This window comes from Hylobates moloch, unplaced genomic scaffold (assembly GCF_009828535.3).
Source record: "Hylobates moloch isolate HMO894 unplaced genomic scaffold, HMol_V3 SCAFFOLD_4, whole genome shotgun sequence".
In the NCBI taxonomy this organism is placed as follows: domain Eukaryota; kingdom Metazoa; phylum Chordata; class Mammalia; order Primates; family Hylobatidae; genus Hylobates; species Hylobates moloch.
The window spans coordinates 38,160,055-38,175,566 of NW_026652279.1; the positions used below are offsets into that span (position 1 = coordinate 38,160,055).

A 15,512-nucleotide genomic window follows, 5' to 3' on the forward strand; every position below is an offset into this window, starting at 1 on the left:
AGATGGGGTTTCACCATGTTGGCCAGGCCGGTCTCAAACTCCTGACCTCAGGTCATCCACCCGCCTGGGCCTCCCAAAGTGCTGGGATTATAGGCGTGAGCCACCATGCCTGGCCAGTCTGGGTGTCTTGCTGCATACATGGATAGAATAGGTTTTCTGGGCCGGGTGCAGTGGCTCATGCCTGTAATCCCAGCACTTTGGGAGGCCAAGGCTGGCGGATCACTTGAGCCCAGGAGTTCAAGACTAGCCTGGGCAACATGGCGAAAGCCTGTCCGTACAAAAAATACAAAAATTAGCCAGGCGTGGTGGCAATTGCCTGTAGTCCCAGCTACTCAGGAGGCTGAGGTGGAAGGATCGCTTGAGTCCAAGGAGGTTGAGGTTGCAGGGAGCTGTAATTGCACCACTGCACTCTGCCTGGGTGACAGAATAAGATCCCGTGTCCAAAAAAAATGAACAGGTTTTCTGTCTAGGTACTGTCATCTGTCTTCTTGTTTCAAAGAATGTTTTTCATTCCCCATTTTGATCTAGATCTGTCTTTTAGTTCTCCTCAACTTTGCAGCAGGAGGTGTAGCTTATCATATTTACACTTTAGTATCTACTTAACAGTGTTTTCTATTGAAAAAGATTGTAAGATTTGCAATGTGGTAATTATTTTGTTCTCCTGTCAGTTACCAGCAACATCGTGCAGCTTGGTTTGGTTTTTCAATCCAATCTCCCCACTTCCCTCCCCACAAATTGAGTGAAATAATAGTTTTTGAGCACAGAGCCTTATCAGGCTCAGGCATGTTTTAAATAAGCTAAGTCTTGTCAAGTTCTGACTCTGTAGATCTCTCATAACTAATGCACAATGAAATAATATGATAGAATAGAAATAAAACCTAAGTTCTTGGTCCTGACCATCATTTACTGCCCTGGGCAAGTTGTGTGGCTTCTCTGAGCCTTGGTTTTCTTGTCTGCGAGTAGAGATTTTCTGTCCTGCCTATCTGCCAGGTAATTGTTAGGATCAAACAATATAAAGACTGCTAGAGAAATGTAAAAATTCTGAAATGCCCTACAATAGCTGTTAGATTATATCATCTAGAAAAGCTTTGGTCATTAAATCAATCTTATAAATGGCTTCAAATTACTTTTTTGCCACCACCACCAGAATTAAATCACTGCTATATAAAGGACGAGTTGGAAGGGGATTTAGAAGGACTTAATTTGCCAGTTGGATGGCCATTGAGATGGAGTGGAGATGGCAGTCTCACTCAAGGCACTGGAAATAAAAATGGGGAAGACAGACCCCAGAATCACTAGCAGGACTTAAAAACTGGTTGTACTTGAGGATGAGGGGAAGGAAGGACTGTTGAACCCCAAAGACTGGGAGGCTGGTTATCAAGAGGCATAACGGGCGGAATGGAAGGAAAGCGTGTGCTTCCCACTGAGGCTGTGTTTGAGCCGCTGCTGTGACTCCCAGATGGAGCTGTCCAGAGGCAGCTTGGGATGTAGGCCCAGATCCCCAGGAGACAGGGTTGGATTGGACCAGGGAGCACCTCTGCAGTGAGATCATTGAATGAGGCAAGATGGGGACTGAGGGTGGAACTTAGTAGAATGAATGTCTGCATTGAAGGGCCTGCCAGACAAGAAGAGCCAACAAAGGCCCTTCTCAGCCCGTGTTCTGGAGTCCGTGGTAGTTCTGTTCTACAGCCTATAGGACGTGGAGATGCTGTACACTTATTGCTCTTACAAGTTTGTGCATTATAAAAGAGCCCTTGATGTCTGATAAACCACTGGGGGAAAGAGTAAATCTTCCTAAGAAAATCCTTCAAAGATACACAAACTAAAAATGAACAAACAAACAAAACTGAGCAAGAATTTACATTTTGTTAAATAGCCTGTAGCCAAGTTTAAATATGGAATGTTCATTTTTCATATTTAATGCTTCTGGCAGACGCTGCTCTATTCTTACTGAAACATTAGTTTATATGAAATAAAACTTTAATATCTTGATTCTTACTAATTCTCTTTTTTCCCCTTTTTTCTTCTAGATTTTACATTGTGCTATAGGTAAGTATGGATTTTCCTGCCTACTATGTACAGTGAATTCTGCTTGTTTAAAAAGTCATAGATGATAGGCTTGATTGATTTCTATTAAATATTGAAAAAACAAAATGATTTAGTCATCATATATGAAATTGCTGAAATTAGAGTGGCTTTCAGTTTCTGAAATCATAGGTACTATTTAGATGTTATGACTGAACAATTTATTAAAGGTCACAGCTATTTTGTTCTGTTAATTTAAAAGAGGTGTCTCCCACCTTCTCAGTGCAAGGGTAATAGAAACATTAGCATGTTTATAAAAATGTGGCTGGAGTTCTGGTGCTGGGCTGTGTTGAAAAGCCTTGTCTATGATCACTTAAATGGTATCATTCTCTCTCCTTATCTTTCAAATGGGAGTATTGCCTACCTCCCAGGTGAATATTACGTGTATGTGAGATGGATTAGAAAAGTACTAAGTATAAAGAGTTTTACAAATGTAGGGGATTTCTACTAAAAGCGGATACAATATGTTTTCTTTTTCTTTTTGTGGGGAGGGGCGAGTCATCAAATTTTGCTGTGGAATAGAGGCATAACATCTAGTTTGGAGTGGCTAGACCTTTCTAATTGAATAAAAACCAATCTTGGAAAGTTGATAGATCCCACAGAGCAAGCCCATAGTGATTGCTGTGCACTCCAGGTATGTCTGCCAAAGGGAGGATTTGAGTTGATACTTATTCAGAAGCACTGAAGGTCTAAAAATTTGAGAACTGCAAATCTACACCGTTATGGCCCCATCAATTTAATCCATAACTAAATGGGTAGTTGCTATATTCAGGGAAACTTACAGTTCAGATAGGCACACAGGTAGAGAACACCAAACTGTCTACTGTGGATCTAGCAGAGGTCACTGTGATATCTGGCTCCATTACCTTCTTTTTTTGTTGTTTTAGGGACAGGGTCCCAGGCTAGAGTGCATTGATGCAATCATAGCTCAGCCTCCCGAGTAGCTGGGATTACAGGCGTGCGCCACCATGCCTGGCTAATTTTTGTATTTTTAGTAGAGATAGGGTTTTACCATGTTGGCCAGCCTGGTCTCAAACTCTTGGCCTCAAGTGATCCACCCACCTTGGCCTCCTGAAGCGCTGGGATTACAGGCATGAGTCACCACGCCTGGCTAAGAACCTTGTTATAAAGAATTGCACCTTGGGCCAGGTGTGGTGGCTCATGCCTATAATACCAGCACCTTTGGAGGCTAAGGCTGAGGCAGGAGGATCACTTGAGGCCAGGAGTTTGAGACCAGCCTGGGCAACACAGGGAGACCCCATCTCTACAAAAAATAAAAAACGAGCCAGGTGTGGTGGTGCATGCCTGTGGTCCCAGCTACTCAGGAGGCTGAGGTGGGAGGATGGCTTGAGCCCAGGAGGTTGAGGCTTCAGTGAGCCATGATCACATGATTGCATTTTAGCCTGGGCAGCAGAGTGAGTCTCTGTTTAAAAAATAAAAAAAAGATTTAAAAGAATTGCACCTCTGCTGGTTTCTCACTTCTTACCTGGGATTATGGGTAGAGAGTCCAGGGACCCCTTCAAATGATGTGCAAAATTTTATATGTATGTTTCTGTGTTTATTTGGAGGGGCGGGTAGGGAGAGAATTCATAGCTTCAATTAGATTCTCTGAGGAGTCTGTGATTCCCAAAAGGCTAAGAAATGCTGCTTTAGAACCTTTGAATGGTAGATTTGAAAGCAGCTTGGGGGCTCATCTGTCCTGTGGTCTGCTTTCCCAGAGAAGACTAGTGACCTGGCCCAGCTCGTACAGCTGGTAAATGGGGAAGCTCATTTGGAAGACAGGTCAGTCTGACACCTGCCTGATTTCGTTTTATGATGAATGGGTTTTAACTTTTGTGCAGTCTTACACACATTTCCTTTTTAGTCCTTTATAATTTTGAAATGAAAAATTTTATCCTTTCATAAGTGGTTAAATAAATCTTAAGCACAACCTAGCAGATTGGGGGATATATTTGGCCATAGAGAGTTCTGGAACCTCTCAGGCCTTCTCCACATGACTGAACCCTGCCTCGTTCTTCCTCAACTCTCTTAACCTTCAGCTGTCTCTGTATAAAGCTCTCAGGTGCATCTTTTCCAAGTATCTTAGCCGGTTCTGGCTGCTGTAACAAAATACCATAAATTGGGTAGCTTATAAATAACAAAAATTTATTTTTCACAGTTCTGGGGGCTGGGAATTCCAAGATCAAGGTGGTGCTGACAGATTCCCTGTTTAGCGAGGGCCTGTTCCTCGTAGACAGTAGCTTCTTACTGTGTCCTTGCATGGTGGAAGGGGCAAGTGAGCTCCCTTGGGCCTTTTATAAGGGCACTAACCCCATTCATGAGATCCCTTGTGACCTAATAGCCTCCTGAATACCCCACCACTGAATACTTTTGCGCTGGGCATTAGGTTTCAACATAGGAATTTTGGAGGGACACAGACATTCAGGATACAGCACCAAGCATGTGTACTATGATTTTTAGTTAATGTTAGTTTTATTTTAATACCCCAAATCCCTTTGTCTGTCTTAAAATATACCCTTATATGTCTTTATAAAATTTCTCTACCCCTAGAAATAAAGTTTCTGACAAGTATATTTTTTCATTCACACCAAGAAAATTATCGAATGCCTAGCACGTGTGCATACCAGATGGTGTTGAGCAGTGGGAGTAGAGAGGTGAATGGGCTCAGACTTAGGTCCAGGAAACCCACAGTCAGATGGGCATCCCCTGAGTTCCTCTGGTATAGTGCATCCTGAGGACTGGTGTGCACATCACACGCTGCTCAGAGGGTTGGCAGGTTTGCTTCCCCCTCAGACTCTGAACTCCTAGCGGGCAGATTCTGTTTAATTAAGCTCTGCATCCCCAGAGCCCAGCGGCAGGATCCTTCTTACATCCTCAAGGACCTTGTTCTGTCTGTGCTCTCTCACTCCTGCCTCATCACCCTGTGCTATCTGCCTTTTCCTTCTCAGTGCACAAAATGCTCAGAGTGCTCTGTCTTAAAAATCTTTTAACCTGACCATTGACCCTGTATTTCCCTTATACTACTACATAACTGTTCTCCGTCCCTTTTCCCAGATTTATGGTAGGGTCTTTCTACTTCTCATGCCCATCAATACCTGAACCCTGCAGTTGGGTGTCTGTTCCCCTTGTTCTACAAAAAATCACCCTCTGGTCTAAAGTCAGCAACAATTTCTACTGGATTCTGAGGACACTGTTGGAAGTTCCTGGACTTAGCTACATGGGGCACCGCTGATGACTCCCTCCTGGAGATCCTGCTCCTTCAGCCTTCGTTGTACTGAGCCCTCCTGGAATACCTTGTCCTCTGTGGTCCTTTTCTTTCTTTCGGTGCTTTTATTTCTTTCCTTGTCCCTTAATCGTGAGTGTTTCTGGAGTTCTGTCTTAGCTCATTGCCCTTCTGACTGAACATACCCTCTGTGGGTGATCTCTTCTCATGGCATGAGATATGCATACTTTTCCAATTCCAAGCCACACCTGCATCCCAGACTCCAGCCTTGTCCACTGATTTCCTGGACGTCTGCTCCTGGGTTCACACAGGCACCTCCTCAGCATGACCCACTCTCCCAGACTCGTTCTGCCTCCTTATTCTGTCTGTCAGGGCTGCTGCCAGCCACCAGCCATTCAGTCATTCATCCTAGACGAGAGCTTGTCGATGGTGTCTCCTCCTCTCTCACCAGCATTCCTGTAGCCAGGCAGTCATCAAGTTTTGTCAATTCAATTTCCTGAATGTCTTTCAGGTTGTCTTGTATCTTCATCCCTACTTGGGACCTCAGTATGTCTCATCTGGATTCCCATGTATCTTCCTGAACTTCTAGGCTTATAGCAATAATAATAATAATAAGAGCCACCATTTCTTGAATACTTACTGTATTCCAGTGCTTTACATTCATTACCTCATTTACTTCCCATTTTCCAGCTGAGACTGAGGCTTAGAAGGCTTCCTGTCTTTGTTCTTACCACAAATAAATGTGTGAGGTGATGCATATGTTAATTAGCTTGATTTAGTCATTCCACAGTGTATTCATATTTCATAACATCACATTGTACACCATAAGTATGTGTGTGTGTGTATATATGTATGTGGGTATATATATATATATATGTATATATATATACATATATATGTATATATATATATACATATATATATATATATATGTATATATATATATATTTTTTTGGTCAGTTTAAAAAAGAAGAAATGTACCATGTCTTGCCAAAGTTCACACAACACTAAGCCCTACCCCAGGACTTGAACCTATGGCTGTGTGGCTCCAAGTCCATGCACCACACTGCTCTCGTGGGTTTAGTTATAGGACCGTTTTGAGCATGTCATTTGCCTACTTAAAACCTTTTGCTGGTTTAAATTTCTTCATGATCTGGGCCCTGCCCACTTCTCCAGTCTTTCCAGTGCCTACTCTCTGCCTCCCACTCCGTGCTTGTCTATGCTGTGCCCAGGCTCTGCTCTCTGCCTGGAATGAGCAGCCCAGCCCCTTCAGGTGGCCAGCTCTGTGCATCTCTTCCAGTAAACTTCCATACCACCGACAGCTAGAGTAGGGACCCTTCCTCACTCTTCCATAATACCTTGCACCTCACTCGGTATTATACCTTCCACAATGTGTATTATGTGTGGTCTGGCACCGCACCCATGTCCCCACCAGTACCACTGAATATTTTTAGAGCGAGAGCTGTTTCTTATTGATCTCTGTATCCTGGTACCTAACAGTAAGTACATAGTACCTAGCAGAAGTTTGGTGAATATTTGATCATCATCTTACCAAATTCTGGTGGGAATTTCCAAAACTTACTTCAAAGTGATTTCAGTTCCTTAAAGGAATTAGAGATAACGATAAGGAGTAAGCTGTTTCTAGCATTAACCTAAAGGCAATGCTTCATTTTTACTTAGATCACTTAAGTTTATTTGTGGAATGATGGTTTATTTTTCAGTAGCATTCTGAAAGTTTTCACTACAACAACTTAGTCTTTCAGAAACTTATTTTAAAGCCTTGAGATATCTTTAGTTTACATATTGTTGATGAAAAGTATAGACCTGAGTCAGACTAGGGTTACTCACTAGTTGTGTGATTCCAGGAAGTAACTCAATTTTTGTGCTCATTTAATTCTTCATCAGTAAAAGGGGGATAAGAATACCTACCTCACAGGTTGCATGCATGGAAAAATGCACGAAGAACACTCGGCACAATGTCTGAAACATGGCTGTATTGAAAATTGCTCAATAAAATGGTAGCTGTTATTATTACTTAAGCGACATAATCTCATAGAATATTAAAAGATTATTGTTCCTCTAATGTTCAATATTTAGATGTATATAAATGTAACTCTTTCATGTTCTTAATTTTCTTAAATTATAATTTCTTTGCAAGTGAGCACTTCAGGGCCCTTCATTCTTAGTATGAGTTGGAGTTGCATCTTGCTCACGGTTGTGACAATGCAACTTGGCAAATACAGCCTCCAGAAACAATCAACTAAAATCTATGGAGGGGCTCATTTCTGTATAGCTGTAAATGAGTTCCCACACCTCAACTTTTTCAAAGTAGGTGGTTTGTTTTTTATTGATAATAGAAGGATGGGATTTCTCAAATGCTGTGGCTGCAGCCCTCAACCTAAGATTTATAAAGCTTTTATATTTATTCAGTGTTTTTCCTTTTAGAAATGAGAATTTTTAAAAATAGGCCAGTTGTGGTGGCTCACACCTGTAATCCCAGTACTTTGGGAGGCCAAGGTGGGCAGATCACCTGAGGTCAGGAATTCGAGACCAGCCTGGCCTACATGGTGAAACCCCGTCTCTACGAAAAGTACGAAAATTAGCTGGACATGGTAGCAGGCACCTATAGTCCCAGCTACTCGGGAGACTGAGGTGGGAGAATCACTTGAACCCAGGAGGCGGAGGTTGCAATGAGCCGAGATTGTGCCACTGCACTCCAGCCTGGGCGACAGAGTGAGACCCCGTCTCAAAAAATAAACAGACACCAAAACCTACCTTGAGATATGTTTTTTTTTTTCCATAATACTGCAAACAAGAGTTGTGGTTTTTTATTCATGTGGTATGATTTGTGTTGAATGAAGTATTAAGAAGTGTATCTCTTCTGTGTCGTCTTCAAGATTAGATTGTGGAAGAGGCATGGGGGCTGTGGTTCTCAGCTGACTCTGCAGTATGGTTCCCTTCTTTATGGATGGGAATTAGAGGTGCAGGTAGTGGAACTGAAGATACTCTTGGTAAGATGTGACACTGTGCATTTAGTGAACTTTCATGTCAGAAATTACACTACCAACATAAATAACTCTTGAAGTTTTCTTTTGATAGAAAATTGTAGCTCAGTCACAGCCCAGAGAGTTATATCTAAAGTTTAGTATTTGCACTTTAATTTCATGAACAGGCAGGGACAAAAGACCTTTCACTTAGCATATGCTGGATTTGTGGTTTCAGATATTTGCTGTGTGTGCCAGCTTGCACTCCTTCCTCAAACAGAAGACACTTTATTAAAAATTTTAAGTGAATTCCAAAAAAATCATAATCACCTTAATATTCATTGGTAGCATATGGCTCCAGACTGATTTTATTAGGTAACAAAGGTTGCCAGGTAGGAAGTAGAGCAGCCGCCAGGGGGACCCACGTCTCTTCCTACCAAAAAAATCTTTCCAGCCCACTAATTAGAGCTAACTAAATCCTCCCTTGAACTGTAACACTCCCGCCTCTGCCCCCCTACTTTGAGAGGGCCAAGCTTTTATCAGTCATTCACAATGCAATATTGTAAAGGAACTGCCATCACTTATTTTTAAAACCAGACACAGAACCCACCAAATTTTAGCAGAAGAGAACTCTGGAAGGAGAGCATCTTAGAGGGAAGAGGTGAATTCCTCCAAATTTCTCTCTCCTGGAATTCTGCTTTCACACCTGTGCCCAGCCTTCAACAGCGTGGCTGGGCACAGAAACATTACTGCGTTGTTTCCACTTAGCTGACATTTTAAAAATGAACCTTACCAAATTGTAAGAAAGAGACAAAAGGGAATAATTACCTAAAATACAGACAGTACAGTATAAAAACCACCATCCCCAAAGAACAAGTTTCTGATCCAAAGCTCTAACTCCCTTTTAGTTTCTGGGGGCTGGTGCGGTTTCTACTTGCTCTCTTTAAGCCTTGTTCTTACCGGGACCCCTGTCACAAATAGGGATAACAAACATTTCTTATTCAGATTTAAATATTGCTTTCTGCCTGGGAGCATGTTTAGTGGTGGTGATGGCAGGGGGATGGGGGAGAAAGGAATGTAACCTAGCCAGGCAAGCTAGCCTGTCTCCCCTGCTTAGAGGCTTCTAAGGCTCACCTGTGTAGAGCCGCTTGGGAAGATTGGAGGCCTGGGTAGGAGGTTGCCAAATCCAACCTTCCCCTCCTTTGCAATTAATTCTGCCTTTGTCATTTATTCAAATACAGTAGTTTTCCAGCATCCTGACAATGGAGCTCTAACAGTCAAGACCATAAGTGGTCATATTCAAACTTTAATCTTTCCCAAATCAGTTAAGCCCTTCAGACCAGGCCAGCTTAGTAGCCTCCCTCTGCCTTAGCTCTGGCTCATTCTATTGTCTCCTGATCAAATGTTCCCTGCTCCCCTCCAGACAAGGAGAGAAGAAAATGCACCTGCATCTTGTGCTCCTGATACACAAAGCTTCAGCCCCTGTTCTCTGAATAAACCTTGCTTTTTCACACCTCCATAATTTTGTACATATGGTTTCCTTGGCCTGGAACACCAAGCTCTGTTAGTTCCCTGCTCTGTGTGAATGTAACTGAGATGAAGGAAAGGAAGAGAGAAATAGAGCATGCTCATTTGTAACCTAAAGAGCCTGAGCAGGGAGGGTGGAAGACTTACCCAGGTATACACCACCTGGTACCTTGCACTTTGCAAGCACTCAGTGAGCAGCACCCAAGTATGAGGCAAAAACAGTCCCCGAGGATTTCTGTGCCTAGTTGGAGTTCAGAAGGGAAAGCTATGAAGAGAGCCCAGATCAGGGAATTTTATCCTCTGCTGTCCCTGCAGGAACAACTAAGTGTTTCTTTGGAACGGAAACCTATTATTGAGACCTTAAGGTGCCTTCTCTATAACATAATATTACCTAGCTGTCCAGTCCGTCAGAAATCAACCCAGGGCACACCCTGTTGGAAACATTACTAGTCGTTTGACAAGTCAGGCACCTTCCCTCTGGGCCTAGTTTCCACGTGTGAAAAACGAGGGCATTGGACTGAATACGTGATGATCTCTATCATTCCTTACAGCCACTCATTCTGAAATTCTGTGAACCTGTAAATGTGATGTTGCTTCAGAAATGAATGTCAGTGATCTGAGTAGTGATGTAAAAGGAGGGTACGCTAGATGTTTAAATGTGCCGAAGTATGAGTGTTTGGAAATTCATTTCAAGTACAGTAGTTCTACTACCTTTTTCCCTCTAGATAAATTTTGAAAGTCCCATCAGAATGCAGAATTGAGAGAGGACACACATACACGTTTTCTGTAACAGACGTTTACTATGGTCACCACTAGATGGCACCCTTGTATTAGTAAGGAGATTTTTCTCTTAGAAATTACAGGGCTTCAGGATGACTTCTAATAAAAATAGATAGTAATTAATCAATAGCTGAAACTGAGGAATCAGCAAGTTAACCAGAGAAAATAGAAATGGATGTTTTTCTATCACTGTCTGATGACTTGATCCTTAAGATTCGAGGTAAGGAAAAGCTGGAGCTTTCTACATTGCCCTGAGGGAGATTATTTTATAAATATTTCTTAATTGTAAAGCATAAGATACCTTTAAATCCAAGATGAGTTTGATTTGCTTGATGAAAAGGGGTGCCATATTTCAGCAGTTCTTTGGTGTGATGGTTTGTGATAGTCTGAAGTCAACCTTCCACCTATTCTTAGCTTCAGAAGCAAGGTTAGTCCTGCAAAGCTGGAAACACCAAGTAGTTACCAAGTTGAGTAAATCCTGTTGAACCAAAAAGTGAAAGCCTGAGTCATCTTTTAGCCAAAGAGTGATTTGATTTATGCTTCTGTGGCAGGAGTTGAATGGTTACGATGTGTTAAAAGGGAGCAAGAAAGCTTTGGAAAATTTGTATGACCGTGATATGTCATTTTTATAGTTCAGTTTCCTTGTCTTGGGAGAGGATTTTTTTTCTCTTCATTCACCGTAAACATCTTTCCATTAATTTTTAAAAATATGTTTTTTTTAGAGCAGTTTGAGGTTCACAGCAAAATTGAGAGGAAGGTACAGACATGTCCCATACGCCCCCTTCCTCCACACATGCATAGTCTCCCATTATCAACATCCCCAACCAGAGTAGTACATTTGTTACAATTGATTAATGTACATTGACACATCATTTTTGTCCAAAGCCCGTGGTTCACTCTTAGCATTGTACAATCGTTGGGTTTGGACAAATTTATAATGACATATATCTAATATTATACTGTCATACAGAGTGTTTTCACTGTCTTAAAAATCTTCTGTGCTCTACCTGTTTATCCCCCAAAGCCCTGGAAGCCATTGATCTTTTCACTGTCTCCATGGTTTTGCCTTTTCCAGAATGTCATACAGTATGCAGCCTTTTCAGACCGACTTCTTTGACTTAGTAATATGTGTTTAAGTTTCCTCCATGTCTTCTCATGGCTTGATAGCCCATTTCATTTTAGCACTGAATAATACTCCGTTGTCTAGATGTACCACAATTTACCCATTCTCCTAGTAAAGTACATCTTGGTTGCTACCAGGTTTTGCCAATTATGAATAAAGCTGCTATGGACATTTGCGTGCAGGTTTTTGTGCAGATGCAAGTTTTCAGCTCCTTTGGATAAATACCAAAGAGCATGATTGCTAGATTATATGCTAAGGGTATGTTTAGTTTTGTAAGAATCTGCCAAACAGTCTTCTAAAGTGTCTGTACTGTTTTGCTTTCCCAAGAGTAATGAATGAGTTTCTTATTCCACATCCTCTGCTGCATTTGGTTTTGTCGGTGCTCTGGATTTTGACCCTTCTAATAGGTGTGTAGTGGTGTATTGATTATGCATGACGTAGAGCATCTTTTAATATGCTTATTTGCATCTGTAGGTCTTCTTGCTTGCTTCTGAAGCAACATCACATTACAGGTTCACTCCCAGGCTGGAGTGCAGTGGAGCAATCATAGCTCACTGTAGCCTTGAACTCCTGGGCTCAAGTGATCCTCCTTCCCCATCTCCCAAGTAGCTGGGACTACAGGTGTGAGCCACCATGCCCAGCTAATTTTTTTAATTTTTTTGTAGAGATGGGATCTTGCTATCTTTCTCAGGCTGGTCTTGAACTCTTGGCCTCAAGTGATCCTCCCACCTCAGCCTGGTAAAGTATCTTTTAAGGCAGCAGTCCCCAACCTCTTTGGCACCAGGGACTGGTTTCGTGAAAGGCATTTTTTTCCATGGACTGGGGGTAAGGGGAGGGGGTGGTTTTGGGATGAAATTGTTTCACTTCAGATCATCAGGCATTAGATTCTCATAAGGAGCACTCAACCTAGGTCCCTTGAATGCACAGTTGGCACTAGGGTTCATGCTTCTATGAGAATCTAACACTGCTGCTGATCTGACAGGAGGTGGAGCTCAGGCAGTGATACTCACTCACCTGCTGCTCTCCTGCTATACAGCCCAGGGACTGGGGACCCCTGTTTTAAGGTCTTTTTAAATTTAAGATAACAGTCCTTTGTCAAATATTATCTTTTGCAAATATTTTCTCCTGGTCTGAGGCTTGTCTTTTTATTCCCTTTGCAATATCTTTTGCAGAGCAGAAATTTTTTATTTTAGTCAAGTCCAGTTTGCCAGTTTGTTGGACTTCAGACATTCTAATAGGTGTGTAGTGGTAGTTGTTGTTTTAATTTTTATTTCTCTAATGACAAATGCTATGGCACATCTTTTCATATGCTCATTTGTCATCTTCTGGGGCAAGGTGTCTATTCAGGTCTTTGCTCATTTTTCAGTTGGATTTTTTTTTTGTTGAGACTTAAGAATTCTTTCTATATTTTGGATACAAATTCTTTATCAGACAGGTGTTTAGCAAATATTTTCTCTTGCTCTGGGGCTTGTCTTTTGATTCTTTTAATAGTGTCTTTGAGGAAGCACAGATTTTTAAATTTAATAATGTACAACTTAACCAGTTTTCCCTTTCATGGATTGTGCTTTGGTATTGTGTCTAAAAACTTGTTACTATAGATATTTCGATTACCCTGATTTGATCTTTACATATTACATGAATATATAAAAAATCACATGTATCCTGAAAATATGCATATCTATTGTATATCTTTTTTTTTTTTTTTTGTTACTGAGTCTTGCTCTGTCACCCAGGCTGGAGTGCAGTGTCATGGTCATGGCTTGCTGCAGCCTTGATCTGCAGGGCTCAGGTGATCCTCCCACCTCAGCTTCCCAAGCAGCTGGGACTACAGGCGCACACCACCACACTTGGCTAGTTTTTGTGCTTTTTGTAGAGATGGGACTTCTCTGTGTTGCCGGGGATGGTCTTGAACTCCTGGGGTCAATAGATCTGCCTGCCTTGGCCTCCCAAAGTGCTGGAATTACAGGCATGAGCCACTGCACCCGACCTCAATTTATTTTTTAGAGATGGGGTCTTGCTGTGTTGCCCACACCAGTCTCAAACTCCTGGCCTCAGGTGATCCTCCCACCTCAGTCTGTGATCCATTTTGAGTTAATTTTTGTGAAAGGTGTCAGGTCTGTGTCTAGTTTTATTTATTTATTTTTTACATATAGTCATCCAGTTGTTCGGCACCATTGGTTGAAAAGTCTATTCTTTCTCCATTGCATTGTCTTTATGCCACTGTCAAAGATCAGTTATTGCTGGATCTATTTCTGGCCCCTCTGTTCTATTGATGTATGTGTTTATTATTTTGCCAATACCAGGGCTACCTTGGTTATAAGTCTTAAAATCTGGTAGTAGAAGTCCTCTAACTTTATTCCTTCTTTTTTCAGTGTTGTATGGGTCTTTTGCCTTTCCATATAAACTTTGGAATCTTTTTGTCAACATCTACAAAATGGCTTCCTGGGATTTTGAGTGGATTGTGTTGAACCTATAGAGCAAGTCGGGAATAATTGACATCTTAACAATATTGACTCTTTCAATCCACAGACATGCAATATTTCTCCACTTATTTAGATCTTTGATTTCTTTTATCATTGTTTTGCAGTTTTTCACATAGCAATTCTCTGTTTTGTTAGATTTATATGTGTTTTTATTTGGTGTTAGTATAAATGATTTTTTTTAACTTTAAAATTTTGGTGGTTCATTGCTGGTATAGAGAAAGGCAATTGACCTTCATATATTGATCTTATATCCTGTGACCTTGCTATACTTGCTTATTAGTTCTAGGATTTTCTGTGTGTGTGTGTGTTTGTAGATTCTTTGAGATCTTCTATATAGACAGATAATCATGTCATCTTTGCACAAAGACAGTTTTATTTCTTCCTTTTCAGTTTATTTACCTTTTATTTCTTTTTCTTGTCTTACTGCACTGGCTAAGACTTCCAGTATGACATTCTTCATACTCTTTACTCAATAAGATAAAATTATTCCAGCTCAGTTTTTTCCCCAACCAATTTTGAAGGCATATACACTTTCTACTTCATTTTTACTATCAGGGTATAAAATTCAATGTCTATTTTTTTAAGTTCTTCTGTATCCTTACTTATTTTTTTGTCTGCTTGACCTGTCTTGCACTTAGAATGATTATGTTGTTAACATCTCTAAGTACTAATGTGTTTCTAATTTTCCTTGCATCTTCTATAGCATTTGCTTTAGCAAAAGTTGTTGCTGTGTTATTTGATGCATAAATATTTATAACTGTTGTTTCTTCATTGTCAGTTGTGGCTTTAGCATTTAAAAAAGTGTTTGTCAGATTTAATGCTTTTTTGTCTTAAATCTTACTTTATCTGAATCAAAATCATGACCCCCTACTTTCTTTTGTTTCCATTTGCCTGATATGCCCTTGTGCATTCTTTTATTTTGTGTCCCTTAATCAATCACTTTAATATTAGCATAGAGTTGGGTTTTGTCTTGTGAGCCAGTTTGAAAATCTTTCATATAATAGGTGAGTTAAGCCCATTCATAGTTTTTGATATGACAGATATGTTTATCTTACTCTGTTACATTTATGTTATAATTGCTACATACTCTGTTATATTTGCTGTATTTGCCTACCTGATGTGTTTTCTTTATTTTCTTTATTTTTTTTTCAAGAGATGGGGTCTCACTGTGTTGCCCAGGCTGGAGTGCAGTGGCTATTCACAGAAGTGGTCATAGCACACTTTAGCCTTGGATTCCTGGGCTCAAGTGATCCTTCTGCCTCAGCCTCTCAAGCAGCTGGGAGTACAGATGTGTACCACCATGTCCA

General features: G+C 41.0%; 1 protein-coding gene across 2 annotated transcripts in view; it reads left to right on the forward strand.

The window, feature by feature from the left end:
- HACD2 (3-hydroxyacyl-CoA dehydratase 2) overlaps positions 1 to 15,512 on the forward strand; it is a 101,774-nt gene that overhangs the window by 18,383 nt on the left and 67,879 nt on the right. For both annotated transcript variants that reach the window (XM_032150002.2, XM_058437419.1), the window contains exon 3: positions 2,031 to 2,049. In XM_032150002.2, coding sequence (XP_032005893.1) covers positions 2,031 to 2,049 — 19 coding nt within the window. The remainder of the gene's footprint in view (positions 1 to 2,030; positions 2,050 to 15,512) is intronic.